The sequence below is a fragment of the Dama dama genome, chromosome 5, assembly GCF_033118175.1.
Source record: "Dama dama isolate Ldn47 chromosome 5, ASM3311817v1, whole genome shotgun sequence".
Lineage (NCBI taxonomy): Eukaryota > Metazoa > Chordata > Mammalia > Artiodactyla > Cervidae > Dama > Dama dama.
The window spans coordinates 19,646,827-19,660,788 of NC_083685.1; the positions used below are offsets into that span (position 1 = coordinate 19,646,827).

At 45.4% G+C, this 13,962-nt stretch overlaps 2 protein-coding genes and 1 long non-coding RNA gene across 4 annotated transcripts in view; 1 reads left to right on the top strand and 2 right to left on the bottom strand.

Moving 5' to 3' along the window:
• Window positions 1-124: 124 nt before the first annotated feature.
• LOC133056573 (uncharacterized) lies at window positions 125-5,254 on the bottom strand. The gene is made up of 2 exons (XM_061141987.1): window positions 1,342-5,254; window positions 125-491 (listed from the first exon to the last, which is right to left on the bottom strand). Exon 2 carries the CDS (start codon window positions 464-466, stop codon window positions 332-334), a length of 135 nt encoding a protein of 44 aa, XP_060997970.1. The 5' UTR covers window positions 467-491; window positions 1,342-5,254; the 3' UTR covers window positions 125-331.
• On the top strand, window positions 503-4,750 carry LOC133056574 (uncharacterized). The gene is made up of 3 exons (XR_009692856.1): window positions 503-1,146; window positions 3,828-3,988; window positions 4,642-4,750. It is a non-coding gene; the product is annotated as an uncharacterized LOC133056574 (long non-coding RNA).
• A 144-nt stretch (window positions 5,255-5,398) lies between the features above and the next one.
• Window positions 5,399-13,962, bottom strand: part of VPS33A (VPS33A core subunit of CORVET and HOPS complexes) — a 29,277-nt gene continuing 20,713 nt past the window's right edge. The window contains exons 10-13 of one of the 2 annotated variants that reach the window (XM_061141983.1): window positions 13,575-13,712; window positions 10,602-10,739; window positions 6,490-6,658; window positions 5,399-5,977 (exon numbers count right to left, since the gene is read on the bottom strand). In XM_061141983.1, coding sequence (XP_060997966.1) covers window positions 5,796-5,977; window positions 6,490-6,658; window positions 10,602-10,739; window positions 13,575-13,712 — 627 coding nt within the window. In that variant the 3' untranslated portion in view covers window positions 5,399-5,795. The remainder of the gene's footprint in view (window positions 5,978-6,489; window positions 6,659-10,601; window positions 10,740-13,574; window positions 13,713-13,962) is intronic. The other variant, XM_061141984.1, reaches the window with a different exon arrangement.

Here is a 13,962-nt window from a genome sequence, read left to right on the forward strand (position 1 = left end):
CACGCCCCCTCCCGAGAGCGCAGTCGGAATTGGACAGACGAGGAAAGGGGCGGGGCTAGAGGTAACGGCAGAAACCGCGTAGCCAGACACCTAACCGCCGGAGCTTCCGCGTGGGGCGGGGCGGGGCGGACCCTGGGCTAGAGGAAGCCGGGCGAAGTCGGCCGTCGTGAGAGGTGTTTGGACAAGTTGTCAGGAGAATTCTCTCGTTGGCTGGCCGTGCGGGTCCGTCATCACAGAGGTCGGAGGCGGAGCAGCGCTCGGGAGGGCAGGCGGTTGGGGCCGGGGGCGGGGCGGGAGGTGGGAGGGGCAGGGAGCCGGGCCGGCGGCGCTGTCACTTCAGCACCAGGAAGTAGGTGGTCCAACCGGCCAGCAGCAGCGCCCCGATGAGCACCGTGTAGCTGAGGAGCACGAAAGCCAGCAGCTCTCGCAGTAGCTGCAGCACGTGGATGGTGGACGAGGTCGGCATCGCCCTACACGGGAGGCCCGAGGACCTGCGGAGTGGGGGCACGCAGGAGACCCTGAGCACGCCAAGAGGACGGTTCTCTCTCTAGACCAACCTCTGCTGGACGCTAAGCAAGCGCTACCGAGTCCGGCACCGTTAGAGGCAGTGTGGACTCGGGGCTAGGCTAGGACCTCTAAAAAGTAAACACACCTCCCTAAGGCTAAGGAAGCCCAAAGTGCTGATTTTCTCCCTAACAACCACGTGGACACTGTCTGTATTTACATTATGTAGTTCTTTTAAACCGAACGTTCTCCTCATTCTTTGGCTCCTGATCTGGATTTGAGCTCAGAGGAGGGAAGCCTGGAGAGGAGAGTTCCCAGTTCCCGCTGCTGCACTGGTCTTCATCTCCAACCCTCTCCTCCCGTCCACCTCTTGCATTTTTAATGTTGTGAGTGTTGCTAATGGGCTGATGGAGTAAAGCTTGCTTTTTGCCATCATTCAAGCTGCAGTCCCAGCTGTCAGCGCTGCTTGGGAGAGGAAGAGAGATCCTTTTGAGTAGGGGGAAAGCAGCGGACCCTCGCTGCAGCCCTTCTGCAATTTCTGTGGCCCCAAGGCTTATCAGTTTTCAAGAGTTTGAGGACCGCTGCTTTGTGGCTAGGCATGCTTGCCCTTCTGGCCAGCCAGGATCGCAGGAGTGCCAAGAGGTGGGTATCAGTTTGACTCTGGGCTTATCTCTTTGCCTGTCATGCTCTTGGCATCCGCTCCAGCCCTCTATCTTCCATCACGGATGGAATCAGACGGTAACAATTACAAACCAATTCTTTACCTCTACTGCTGCCCTACCCAGCAACACCCCTTAGTGCCAGCCACCGACTTCCCTGTCTCCCCACTTCACTCACTCAGCAAAGTTTCCACGACTCCTGCGCTGTGGCAGCTCCACGGTCCCTCTCCCGTCTGCTGTCCTAAGGTAGGCTTGTGTGCGCTCCAGCGATGTCGGCAGAGCTGAGGGACTTTCAGCCAGCAGCTGCGCTCACCAACTAGGTGTGGTCTAGAGACCAATCACAATCTCCACGTGGTCCCCGAGCTCTCAAGGAGCTGCGCACAGGCAAGTCCAGACCAGGCGGGGCGCTGGCAGGCTTGCCCACCCTCTGCCTGTGTCACCATCACAGCCCACACAGCTCTGAGGCTGCCTGCAAAAGCTCCTGCCTTAGAGGTGTTGAGCAAGTGGTACACAGTGGGGATTTCACGGTCCTCCTGCCTGGCTTTTCTAAACACTGGGTGGGATACGGTCCAGATTCTTTTCTAACAAACTTCCACAAAGAGCAGTCCCATCCTTGAGTCTCAGACAAGAAGAACCACTGTACATACAACATTCACTTATGATTGCCCAACTAAAGCAAAAACTTTAGCTTTTTTATTTTTGTCTTAAAACATGCAATTTCAAGCATTTGTGTGAGAACTAGCTCAGAAAACCAAGAGCTCTCAAGTGCTCAATGCTAATTCAGTGTTGCTGTTTAGAGACTCATCATATAGACACCTTCGCAATGTACCCACTTCCAATTTCAACTCTGCCAAATGTAAGGTAAAAAGAACCAGTCAGGATTCCAGCCAATGAAGAACAGACCCTTTCCCAGATGCAGCAATGAAGGGAAAAGAAAGCACAAACTTTATTCTGCTCCCCGTTCCTCTGCTTTTTGTAGTAGTTTGTAGTTAAGACTATGTTTTGACCTTTAAAAAAAAAAAGGCAGTGTGGACATCAACCCTTTTATCAACATCATCATCCAGAAGCCAAATGGCTCTCTAATTTGATCAGGATCTCTTATTATCAAATCATTGCCCCGCTGCAGCCGGGTTGAAAACAGGAGCGGAACATTATCAAGCTGCGTGCAGGAAGCCAGTGAGTAATTACTCCCCACAGAGACCTGGTCATCTGGAGGGCTGTGTCCTGCCTAGTCATAGGCAAGTATGGCTGAGATTTATATTCTAATCCCACACCAAAGTAACATGCAAAAGGCTACTAAAAGAGCCCTGATTCTGTTACCCTTTAACTCTCACATCCTTCATATGGATATCTTAAGGCAGTTTTGTGTTCCAGCCTTTGTAGACTCTAGTCACCACCCAATTAGGGGTATTTTATACCAACGGAGTGGCCTTCCCAGGTGGCTCAGTGGTATAGAATCTGCTTGCCACTGCAGAAGACGCGGGTTTGATCCCTGGGTCCGGAAGAACCCCTGGAGAAGGAAATGGCCACCCACTTCAGTATTCTTGCCTGGGAAAATCCCATGGACAGAGGAGCTTAGTGGGCTACAGTCCATGGGGTCACAAAGAGTCAGACCTGACTTAGCAACTAAATAATGTCGCAATGGAGTAACTGAAGCTGAGACACATTATATAGCTTGAAGTTCACATGCATCCATTTAGAAGTAAGAGAGTCTGAGAAATTTTACAGTACTGTCTTTGACTGTTGGATGACAAAAAGCATCCTCTATTTTCTACAGTATGTCATTGTTAAACCATAGGACTGAAATATATACAAGGTTCTCAAGTATAATTCATTCTGTTTATCATTCATAGTCTATGCGGTGTCTGTACTTCTCTGCCTGGCCATCTTTATCACAGCCCCTCTTACTGGCTGCTTTAGGCACTCAGTTTGTTCTGGTATTTTTTTTTTTAAGAAGTATTTTTTTTTTTTTTAGTTCGGCTCTGCTGACTATAAACCGTAGAACTGAGGACAAGAGACAGACTGCATGTCAGATTAATTATAATCCACCTGTCGTGAGGACAGAGCTACAGTGGTTGAACACATGGAAATCTCCCTTCCCAGTTCTCTTCAAGAATTAAATGTGCTGTTACCTGGATTCGGGGAGAATGGATACATGTATGGCTGAGTCCCTTTGCTGTCCACCTGAAACTATCACAACATTGTTAATCAGCTATACTCCAACATACAAGAAAGAGTTTAAAGTGTGCTATTTTAAACCTCGTGTAACCATTAGTCTCTTACTCCACAGTTAAACTATAGTTCAAATACTTATTTCTCTTTTGGCTACAATTCAAAAGTGTACAGAAGGACACAAAATAGCGCCTATGTAGGCTTCTTTATCTAGGGAGACTTCTTTTTGTAGGACTGCTGGTGTTGCAGAACCGTCTACCCAACTAGACAAAAAGTCCAGACATGATGTAAACAATCCACCCTTTCCAAGAATAAATGTACCATTCATGCACCCTTTTTCTCAGTAAGGGCACACTTCTTTGGGACAAAGACTGCTTCAAGTATTAAGTGAACTTACACAAAGGCGTATAATATATAATTATCCCCCACTTTCTATTTGCATACAAATGAAGCAATTGAGGTTTTGAAGTCTTACGCTGAATGCATTTTTAGGAGCTGACCTAACTATGCTCAGAGCAAGAGAGTGGAGAGTCATGAGTGAATGCAGACACATGAGACACAACTGAGCATCTGTTCACAGGACAAAACCCCAGGCAAGGGGACTTGACTGGACTTGAATTGAATCCCAGGAGCCGAAAACACTGATGGACAAGGTGCGTTTTATTCTCCACAGCAGCTGAGACTGAGAGCCATTGGGGCTGGAAGGTATAAACTAATCTCCCTGGGCTAACAAGGAGTTGAGAAAGGATTCCTAAAACAGGAATTGCTTTCTTTAAGACGTTTCCAAATACTGAATGTTAAAGCCAAGTTAAATTCACAAGAAGCTAATCTTTTATTCCCTCTTCTACCCCTCATTTTCACATTAAAGAGATTTTTTTTTTTTTAATGCAGAATTTTTCCTTCACTCATAACATGGCGTGTGCTAACAGAATTTCACTAGAGAAAAAAGAGACGAAAACATGTACAGGTACTAATTAATAACAGAAATGACACCTCGGGGGACTTCCCTGGTGATCCGCTGGCTAAGACTCTGCACTCTCAATGCAGGGGGCCTGGGTTTGATCCCTGGTCAGGGAACTAGATCCCACATGCTGCAGCAAAGAAGATCCCAAGTGCTGCAACTGACACCCAGTGGAGCCAAATATTTTTTTTTTTTAAGAGAAAAGAAATAACACCTGGGGAGGGACACTGACGTAGGACCTCCGCAAAGGGTGGGGGGGGGGGGGGTCAACTAATTTTGCTGGAGACTTGGGCAAGGGCTGTAAAACCATTAATTTAGTCCCCTTCTTGGCCTTAACTCTTTCAGATGCTGGGACGGAGCAGGAGGGAGATTTCCAACTTCGCTGCCAGCACCTTCTCACCTCCCTTCCACAGCCTAGCAGTCTCCCCCGGGAACGGTAGCAGCTGGATGCCTGGATCACCAACAAGCTGTACCGGAGTGGGGATGACATCACCAGACCAGGGAGCTGGGTGTTTCCTAGCAAAACAAACACTGGAGACCATGTAAGGAGTGGCTGTAGACTGCTGGGGCAGCAGGTGTGGCACTTACCTGCGAGGGGGAGCTGCCAGATGCTGAAGAAGCAAAGCTGTCATTGCTCAAGGGGGGGGCGGGGCGGGGAACCAGCTGGATGGTGGGGCTCACGATGAGCAGGGAAGAAAACTGAAGGCATCTACCACTGAAATTTCTTAAGAGTTAATAACACGTGCACTAAGAACGCATCTTCAAATACATTCTCAGAAAGCTGAGTCTTCCTCAATGCAAAAAGCCCTTGATAAGTCGGGGACCCACAATAATTCAGCTGATCACAGAGAGCATAAACTCTGTCCTGGGGCAAGAAGCTCTTCCAAACCTTTGCTTTTTTAGAAGCAGAGGAATCAAAAATAGAGGAACCAAAACTTGCCCTGACAACCAGGTAACATAGAGACTGGTGACACTGGATGTAAGGTGCCATGTTCTACAGGAAAAAACAATCTCAAACTCAGGGATTTGAGATACCAGCCTCAGGCCCCTAACACTGGGCCACTGCCCTAGGCATGATGCACCTCCAAGAAATTCAGCACTATTTATTAGGGGTTGGGCTTCCACTTTTATTTTCATTTTTACCTGGTTGGTCCCTGCGTTCTTAAGAACTGGCCCCATTTATGTGGCTGAACAGATTACCCATCCCCACCACCCTTCATATATTTCCAGAGGTCTCTAATGGAGATCCTGGGCTCAGAACATTAAAAACTGGGATTTCTTTTACACAGGCTGAGTCTCTTCCATTCTTCTTTAAGAAATTTAAGAACACAAAAAGAGAAACTGAAAGGAGAAAACAGCCTAATTTAAGAAGCTGACCCCAAAGTAAATTCTGCATTCCTGTTATTCCTGTTTCTCCATGGAACAGCACTGCTGTTCCAGTAACTTCTTCAAAGGAGCAGTTTATTCTGTAGTTCACTGGTAAGTCTACTTGGAACGCCCTAGAAAGGTTTTTCCATTAGTGACTCTATCCAGCTGGCCCCGTTGATTAGTTTAGTGGTGGCGATGACATATTCTGTACCTCCATCTTCCAGCTGGGAGAGAAATCGCAGGGCGGCAATTTCAGCAAAGGTTACACCCCCGAGGAAAAAGATCAGAGTGACTCGGTTTTCTCCTGGTTGACCTAAAATTTGAACATTTCAGAATGAAGAATCATTATCATTATTTAAAAAAATTATTTATTTTTGGCTGTGCAGCATGTGAGATCATAGTTTCCTGACCAGGGATCAAACCCTCGCCCCCAGCATTGGAAAGCACAGAGTCTTAACCCCTGGACTGCCAGAGAACTATTTATTATTGATGCTTCTCTTCCCACCTCTTAAAAAGACTGCATCATTCCTGAGAAAAGTCATATATGTCTTGGTACAGATGGTTCACATGAAACTCAGGAACCATGATTTTGATCTCAATGTTTTTTCTAACTTCGGAGATCCTCAATTCAGAGGCTGAAATCTGCTAATCCTGAAGGAGTAATGAGTTCCAGTGCTTACAATGTAATTCACAACTAACAAAAGCGGCATATTGGACTCTGACTCCTAAGTCCTTTACAAATGTATTTTACAAAGCACTTGCTCTAATACGTGAAAACCACAGAAACAGTGCATGAGTATCTGTAGATCTGGGCCCTGGACTTACGTTTCTTTTGTAGTCCTGTGGGCAACGGCTGCCGTTCCTCAAAGTGGGGCCCTGGGAGGATGCGCAGAACTTCCTCAATACTCCGCCAGCCAGGCCGGGAAAGCAGCTGGGCCAGTCGCACACTGAGTGGGGCATAACCGCTGTACACGTATGATATGTCCGTGGGGTTCTGCTCAATCATTGAAGAGAAAAGTGCTTGTACAGCAAGAGACAGAGAAGGGGAGCCACCTAACTGAGGCTCTGTGGGTAATGCAAAGTTATTTGATTTGGCTTTGAAGGTAGAAACACAAAGCCCCAAAATAGCCTGCTCCAATGCTGAAATATCTGGAAGCAGTATTGAAATATCTTTCTCTAATATCAAAATATTCTCGTCTACTCATGCTTGGCTCTGTTCTTAGCAGCCAAGGGTTCACTTTCTTCTTTTTTGTAATATATTTTTAATTGGAGGATAATTACTTTACAATAATGTGTTTCTGCCATACATCAACATGAATCAGCCATGTGTGCATGTGCTCAGTCGAGTCTGACTCTGCGACCCCATGGACTGGAGCCCGCCAGGCTCCTCTGTCCATGGCATTTTCCAGGCAAAAATACTGGAGTGCATTGCCATTTCCTCCTCCAGGGGATCTTCCTGACCCAGGGATCAAACCCTAGTCTCCTGCATGGACAGGCGGGTTCTTCACCACTAGCACCACCTGGATAGGTATACATACATCCCCTCCCTCTTGAGCCTCCCTCCTACCCCATCCCACTCCTCTAGTTTGTCACAGAGCATTGGATTTGAGCTCCGTGCATCACAGAGCAAATTCCCACCGGCTATGTATTTAACATATGGTAATGTGCATGTTTTCATGCTACTCCCTCCAAAGGTTCACTTTCGATTCAAACCTTCAAAAGCCACTCAAAGCATCTCGAGGTACTGATGGAAAGTTGTTCCTTGGTTTGGCAAGAAACTTCTTAGCAGGTAAAGTGTCACTGTCTAGCTGAGAAATAGAACCCTTGGACCCGTCAATTCTACTTTCAGGCATCTATCCCACAGAGGGGCTTGTACTCCAGAGGAGAAAAGACCAAAGCACAAACATATTAATGCAACACTGTATGAACTAGTGAAAGACTGCAAATGACTTCAATTTCTAATAAATCATAAAACAAGATATAACTGAAAAACCACTATGGAGCAATTAAAAAGAACTTAAAAGAATGAAGGAGGGGGGACTTCTCTGGTGGTCCAGTGGTTAAGAATCCACCTAATGCAGCAGATGCAGGTTTGATTTCCTAGCTGGGGAACTAAGATCTCACACGCTGCAGTGCAGCTAAACCCATGAATCACAGTAAAAGATCCCACATGCCGCAACTAAGACCTAATGCAGTCAAATACATATATAAAAGAATGAAGGAGGGGCCTTCCCTGGTGATCCATTGATTAAGACTCTGTACTTCCATATATGCAGGAAGCACAGGTTCCATCCCTGCTTGGAAGTAAGATCCTGAGTGCTGAGAGAGTAAGAGGCGGATGGGTGAGGTAGGTACAGGCTGGTCACGGCAGTGAAGAGCCAAACTAATACATGATTTACATTGTACAATACAGGAATTATGGCTGTCATTCCAATCCCAAAGAAAGGTAATGCCAAAGAATGTTCAAACTACCACACCATTGCACTCATCTCATACGCTAGTAAAGTAATGCTCAAAATTCTCCAAGCCAGGCTTCAGCAATATGTGAACCGTGAACTCCAGATATTCAAGCTGGTTTTAGAAAAGGCAGAGGAACCAGAGATCAAATTGCCAACATCTGCTGGATAATCAAAAAAGCAGGAGAGTTCAGGAAAAACATCTATTTCTCCTTTATTGACTCTGCCAAAGTCTTTGACTGTGTGGATCACAATAAACTGTGGAAAATTCTGAAAGAGATGGAAATAACAGACCACCTGACCTGCCTCTTGAGAAACCTGTATACAGGTCAGGAAGCAAGTTAGAACTGGCCATGGAACAAAAGACTAGTTCCAAATAGGGAAAGGAGAACATCAAAGCTGTATATTGTCACCCTGCTTATTTAACTTATATGCAGAGTACATCATGGGAAACGCTGGGCTGGAGGAAGCACAAGCTGGAATCAAGATTGCCGGGTGAAATATCAATAACCTCAGATATGCAGATGACACCACCCTTATGGTAGAAAGTGAAGAAGAACTAAAGAGCCTCTTGATAAAAGTGAAAAAGGAGAGTTAAACAGTTGGCTTAAAGCTCAACATTCAGAAAACTAAGATCATGGCATCTGGTCCCATCACGTCATGGCAAATAGATGGGAAAACAGTGGAAACAGTGACAGACTATTTTTCTGGGCTTCAAAATCACTGCAGATGGTGATTGCAGCCATGAAATTAAAAGACGTTTACTCCTTGGAAGGAAAGTTAGGACCAACCTAGACAGCACATTAAAAAGCAGAGACATTACTTTGTCAACAAAGGTCCGTCTAGTCAAGGCTATGGTTTTTCCAGTAATCATGTATGGATGTGAGAGTTGGACTATAAAGAAAGCTGAGTGCCAAAGAATTGATGCTCTTGAACTGTGGTGTTGGAGAAGACTCTTGAGAGTCCCTTGGACCGCAAGGAGATCCAACCAGTCCATCCTAAAGGAGACAGGTCCTGGGTGTTCATTGGAGGGACTGATGTTGAAGCTGAAACTCTAATACTTTGGCCACCTGATGCGGACAGCTGACTAATTTGAAAAGACCCTGATGCTGGGAAAGATTGAGGGCAGGAGGAGAGGGGGACGACAGAGGATGAGATGGTTATGGCATCACCAACACAATGGACATGGGTTTGGGTGGACTCCGGGAGTTGGTGATGGACAGGGAGGCCTGGCGTGCTGCGGTTCATGGTGTCGCAAAGAGTCAGACACGACTGAGTGACTGAACTGAACTGAACTGATATTCCCACCGGGGAGAAACAATCCAATTTTAGCACTGAGAGAAGAGATTGTTTAATTGTTAGCTTTTGTGCCTCTTGGTTTATGAAAAACCAAAAAAAGAATATAAGAAAAATGAAATTTAGAAAGATGGGAATAAATAACAAATATAAAGCAAAGTGCACCCTACTTTGAAGACCCAAGGTATAGAATATGCACCATTTATGTAAAAATGTTTGTCTAGGATTGCCTGGTGGTCCAGTGGCTAAGACTCTGTATTCCCAAAGCAGAGGGCCTGGGTTCAATCTCTGTTCAGGGAACTAGATCCCACATGCCACAGTTAAGACCTGGGGCAGTCAAATCAATAAATAAATATTTAAAAAAATGTTTGTCTATACATAGAATCTTTCTGGGAAGATGCATAACGAACTGGTTATAATGATCAATTCTGAGTGGAGACTGAAGTTGGCTGTGGGAGGAACCTTGTTTCTCACCAACTGCTTTCCTTTTGTACTGGATCCTTGCCTGACCCTCCCCACCTTCTACCTGGTGCTCTGTGACCAAGAGGCAGCCCTGTGGGCTCCACACCAGCTGGAAAATGGAGAGAGGACAGGACTGTGCGGTCACGTTTTGTTGCCCTGACTCCCTCTCTGTAATGCTGCCAGAGGCTGGTTGAGTCCCTTGGCTTGTCACCACACAGCTCTGCTCTCCAGGTTCTGGAACCCCTGCCCTCAGACCTCAGATGGGAAGGGGTGAGTGGTTCTCTACTGCACTGCCTGTCCCTGGTCCACCCCATCTTTATAAAACTCCATCAAACTACTCAGTACAAGAGCACTGCTTTCTGCTAGGATCCACACATTAAAAAAAAAAAAATTAGAAAACTGTCTTTAGAAAGGAAGGTGGATGAATAGATCAAGTATCGTTATGTTGTGGCAATAAACCATTAACAGGAACTCAAATGAGTTGAAGTGTGTATAGGGGTGTCTGACTCTTTGTGACCCTGTGGGCTGTAGCCCACCAGGCTCCTTTGGCCATGGGATTTTTCAGGCAAGAATACTGGAGTGAGTTGCCATTTCTTCCTCCAGGGGATCCTCCCGACCCAGGGATCGAACCCGAGTCTCCTATTATCTTCTGCATTGGCAGGCAGTTTCTTTACCACTGAGCCACCTGGGAAGCTCTCAGTGAGTTGAAGAGTAGCATCTTACTTGCTCATTTACATCATCCATCCAAAGGCGTAACGTTTTCCGGATAGTGGGGTAATTGTTTCTGCCCCCCGTCTGTGGCTTCAGCAGACCAGCCTTCTCAAGGTTATGCAAGGTCAGGATGTGCTCATAGCCGTAGGTCTGCAAGAGAAATCAAATCAGGAAAACGGTTTCTGTGACTTTCAAAAAGGAGCACTTCCAACAAATCCACTGGTGAGCACTCTGGGGCACATTACCAAAATCCAGGTGCTGACTGTCCACGGGCACAGGGCAGGGAAGGACGGAAGCCTGTCCTAAAGCTGCTTGCCCATGACAACAAATCCAGCTTGCTGGATCACTCAAAGCATTTAAACTTTTCGCCTTAAAGTTCCAAGAATTTATGGGCCCAACTTAAGTGAGCATCAAATAAATTACAGTATTCTGGACTTCCCTGGCAGTCCAGTGGTTAAGATCCCATGTTTCCACTGCAGGAGGTGGGGGTCTGATCCCTGGTCAGGCAACTGAGATCCCCCATAGCCTGGCCAAAAAAACAAAAATTATAGTATATTTTTATATGGAATATAATTAGCTGTTAAAAGCAGAATGAGGCAGACCTACACACCCTGATTAAGAACAAGTTTCTGGATTTATTCTTAAGGACAAAAAAATAGAATATAGTAAGTCCTCTAGATACAAAAGAATTCTGTTCTGAGAGCACGTTTTTTAAGTCCAGCAAAGTTAGCCTGAGTATCCAACTAACACAATTGGAGGGCAAGCTGCAGTTTCTCTTAAGCCTCACATTGATGGAATGCACATTCACATCTTGGAAAGTTTGTAACTTTCAAAGGTTTGTGTGTACGGGACTTACTGTACTTCACGTAGTAGGATTTTATTTCTATTAAAAGAGATCTAATAAGCAATAAAAGCTGATGCTTATATGACACTTTTCATATTTTAAGTGCTTTGTATCTGTTAACTCAATCATTCTTACTATAACTCCACGAGGTAGATATTATTATCTCCATTTTACAGAGAACTTTAAATAACTTGCCCAAGGTCACACAGCTAATGAGTAACAGAGCTGGGACTCAGATCCAGTTGCTCTCGCCCCATGGTCTGTACATGTAAACATTCTTGTACACACATGCAAAGAAGGGGATCTGGAAGCACACAAACCAAACTGCTCACGTGAGTCCCTGGAGGGGAATGTGGGGGAGCGGGAGGCGAGGGTCACAGTTTGTATTGTGTGTGTGTGTGTGTGTGTGTGTGTGTGTGTGTGTGTGTGTGTTAGATGCTCAGCTGTGTCCAACTCTATACGACCCCATGGACTGTAGCCCACCAGGCTCCTCTGTCCATGAAATTCTCCAGGCAATAATAATACTGGAATGGGTTGCCATTCCCTTCTCCAGGGGATTTTCCAGACCCAGGGATTGAACTTGGGTCTCCTGCATTGCAGGCAGATTCTTTACCTTCTGAGCTACCTGGGAAGCCCTTGCACCATATACTTCTGCTTCATTTGAATGTTATATGATGAGAATGCATGTGTAATTTTTTAAAGGCGAAGCAAACAAAAAACCCAAACTAAGTATTTAGTTTTGACAATAACGTACTTAACTATAAATAGTAACAGCAAATACATACAGCCTGAAATATTTTTAAACAGGAGAATTTTAAAAACAATGGTGGGCCTTTCCTTACTGTAAAGTTAACTGGCTTGATTTAAGTAAGTCAGCTAAAGAATTGTCATCAGAAAGTTCCCTTCCTCTGTGGAATTGTCTGGTTAAAGAGCAGGAGCACTAGGCCCTGGCTGTCTGGGTTTAGTGCTGGCTCTGGTACATACTATCCATGGGATTCTCTGGGCAAGAACACAACCACCACAGATATGCAGATGATACCATTCTTATAGCAGAACGTGAAGAGGAACTCAGACTCTTGATGAGGGTGAAAGAGGAGAGTGGAAGAACTGGCTTAAAACTAAGTACTAAAAAAAACTAAGATCATGGCATCTGGTTCCATTACTTCAGGGCAAATAGAAGGGGAGAACGTGGAAGCAGTGACAGACTTTCCTTTCTTGGGCTCCAGAATCACTGTGGACAGTGGCTACAGCTGTGAAATCAAAAGATGCTTGTTCCTTGGAAGAAAAGCTATGACAAACCTAAACAGCGTATTAAAATGCAGAGACATTACTTTGCCAACAAAGGTCCATATAGTCAAAGCTATGGTTTTTCCAGTATCATGTACGGATGTGAGAGCTGGATCATGAAGGTGGAGCACCAAGGAATTGATGCTTTTGAACTGTGGTGTTGGGAAGACTCTTGAGAGTCCCTTGGACTGCAACGAGATCAAGTCACTCAATTCTAAACGAAATCAACCTGACTATTCATTGGAAGGACTGATGCTGAAGCTTCAATACTCTGACCACCTGATGCGAAGAGCCAACTCACTGGAAAAGATCCTCATGCTGGGAAAGATTGAAGGCAAAAGGAGAAGGGGTTGACAGAGAATGAGATAGTTAGATGGCATCACCAACTCAACGGACATGAATTTAAGCAAACTCCGGGAGATAGTGGAGGACAGAGGAGCCTGGAGCGCTGCAGTCTATGGTGTCTCAAAGAGACACAACTTAGGGAATGAAAAACAACTGGCACACACTAGCTGGTGACCTTGGGCAAGTTACAGCATTATTCTGTGCCTTAGTTTTCTCATCCATAAAATGGGGATAAGACTATCTTGCTCATTACCTTTGTAAGGATTAAACAAATGAATACACTAACACTCTTCTAACTAAGCCTGGCATGTAGTAAAAGCTCAATAAACATTAACTATTGTTATTATTATGCAAACACAGCAGACAATAAATACCAAGGACAATCCCTCCAGGTATTAAGACACTTAAAAGATAATGGAAATACCACACCCAAATAGCAGCTTTGGGAAGTACTTTTTTAGAAAGAGGCTTTCACCCCTGGCAAATTAGTCATTTAAAAATATACTGACCTGTAGAATTTCTCTTTTGTAATAATCCAGAACTTTCTGTTTGAGTCCACTATTGCACACAGATTGGAGGCAAACTAGTCTTAACACCTTGATCAGGGGATGTTTTTGGGCAATACAATCCTCAATGTAGCTGTTGACCTGAAAACAAAGTGTAGACGGGTACCAGCATCTGGACTGGGGGCTGACACAACTGGATATTTACTATTATTTTTCAAGGTCAAATAAAGGAGATGAGTGGGAGAAGGGCTCATTCTATCTGCACTTTCCCTCAGCTCCCTCTAGAGTAGCTCCTTTAGCCCCTGCTACACACACCCCCGCCACCACGCAGACACACCAGAGATCGGGAGTGCAGGCTGGTGAGGCAGACTTGAGGGACCCAGCAGCCTGT

Coding starts and splice junctions, on each gene's coding strand:
- LOC133056573 (XM_061141987.1), bottom strand. CDS start 466: ATGCCGACCTCGTCCACCATCCACGTGCTGCAGCTACTGCGAGAGCTG.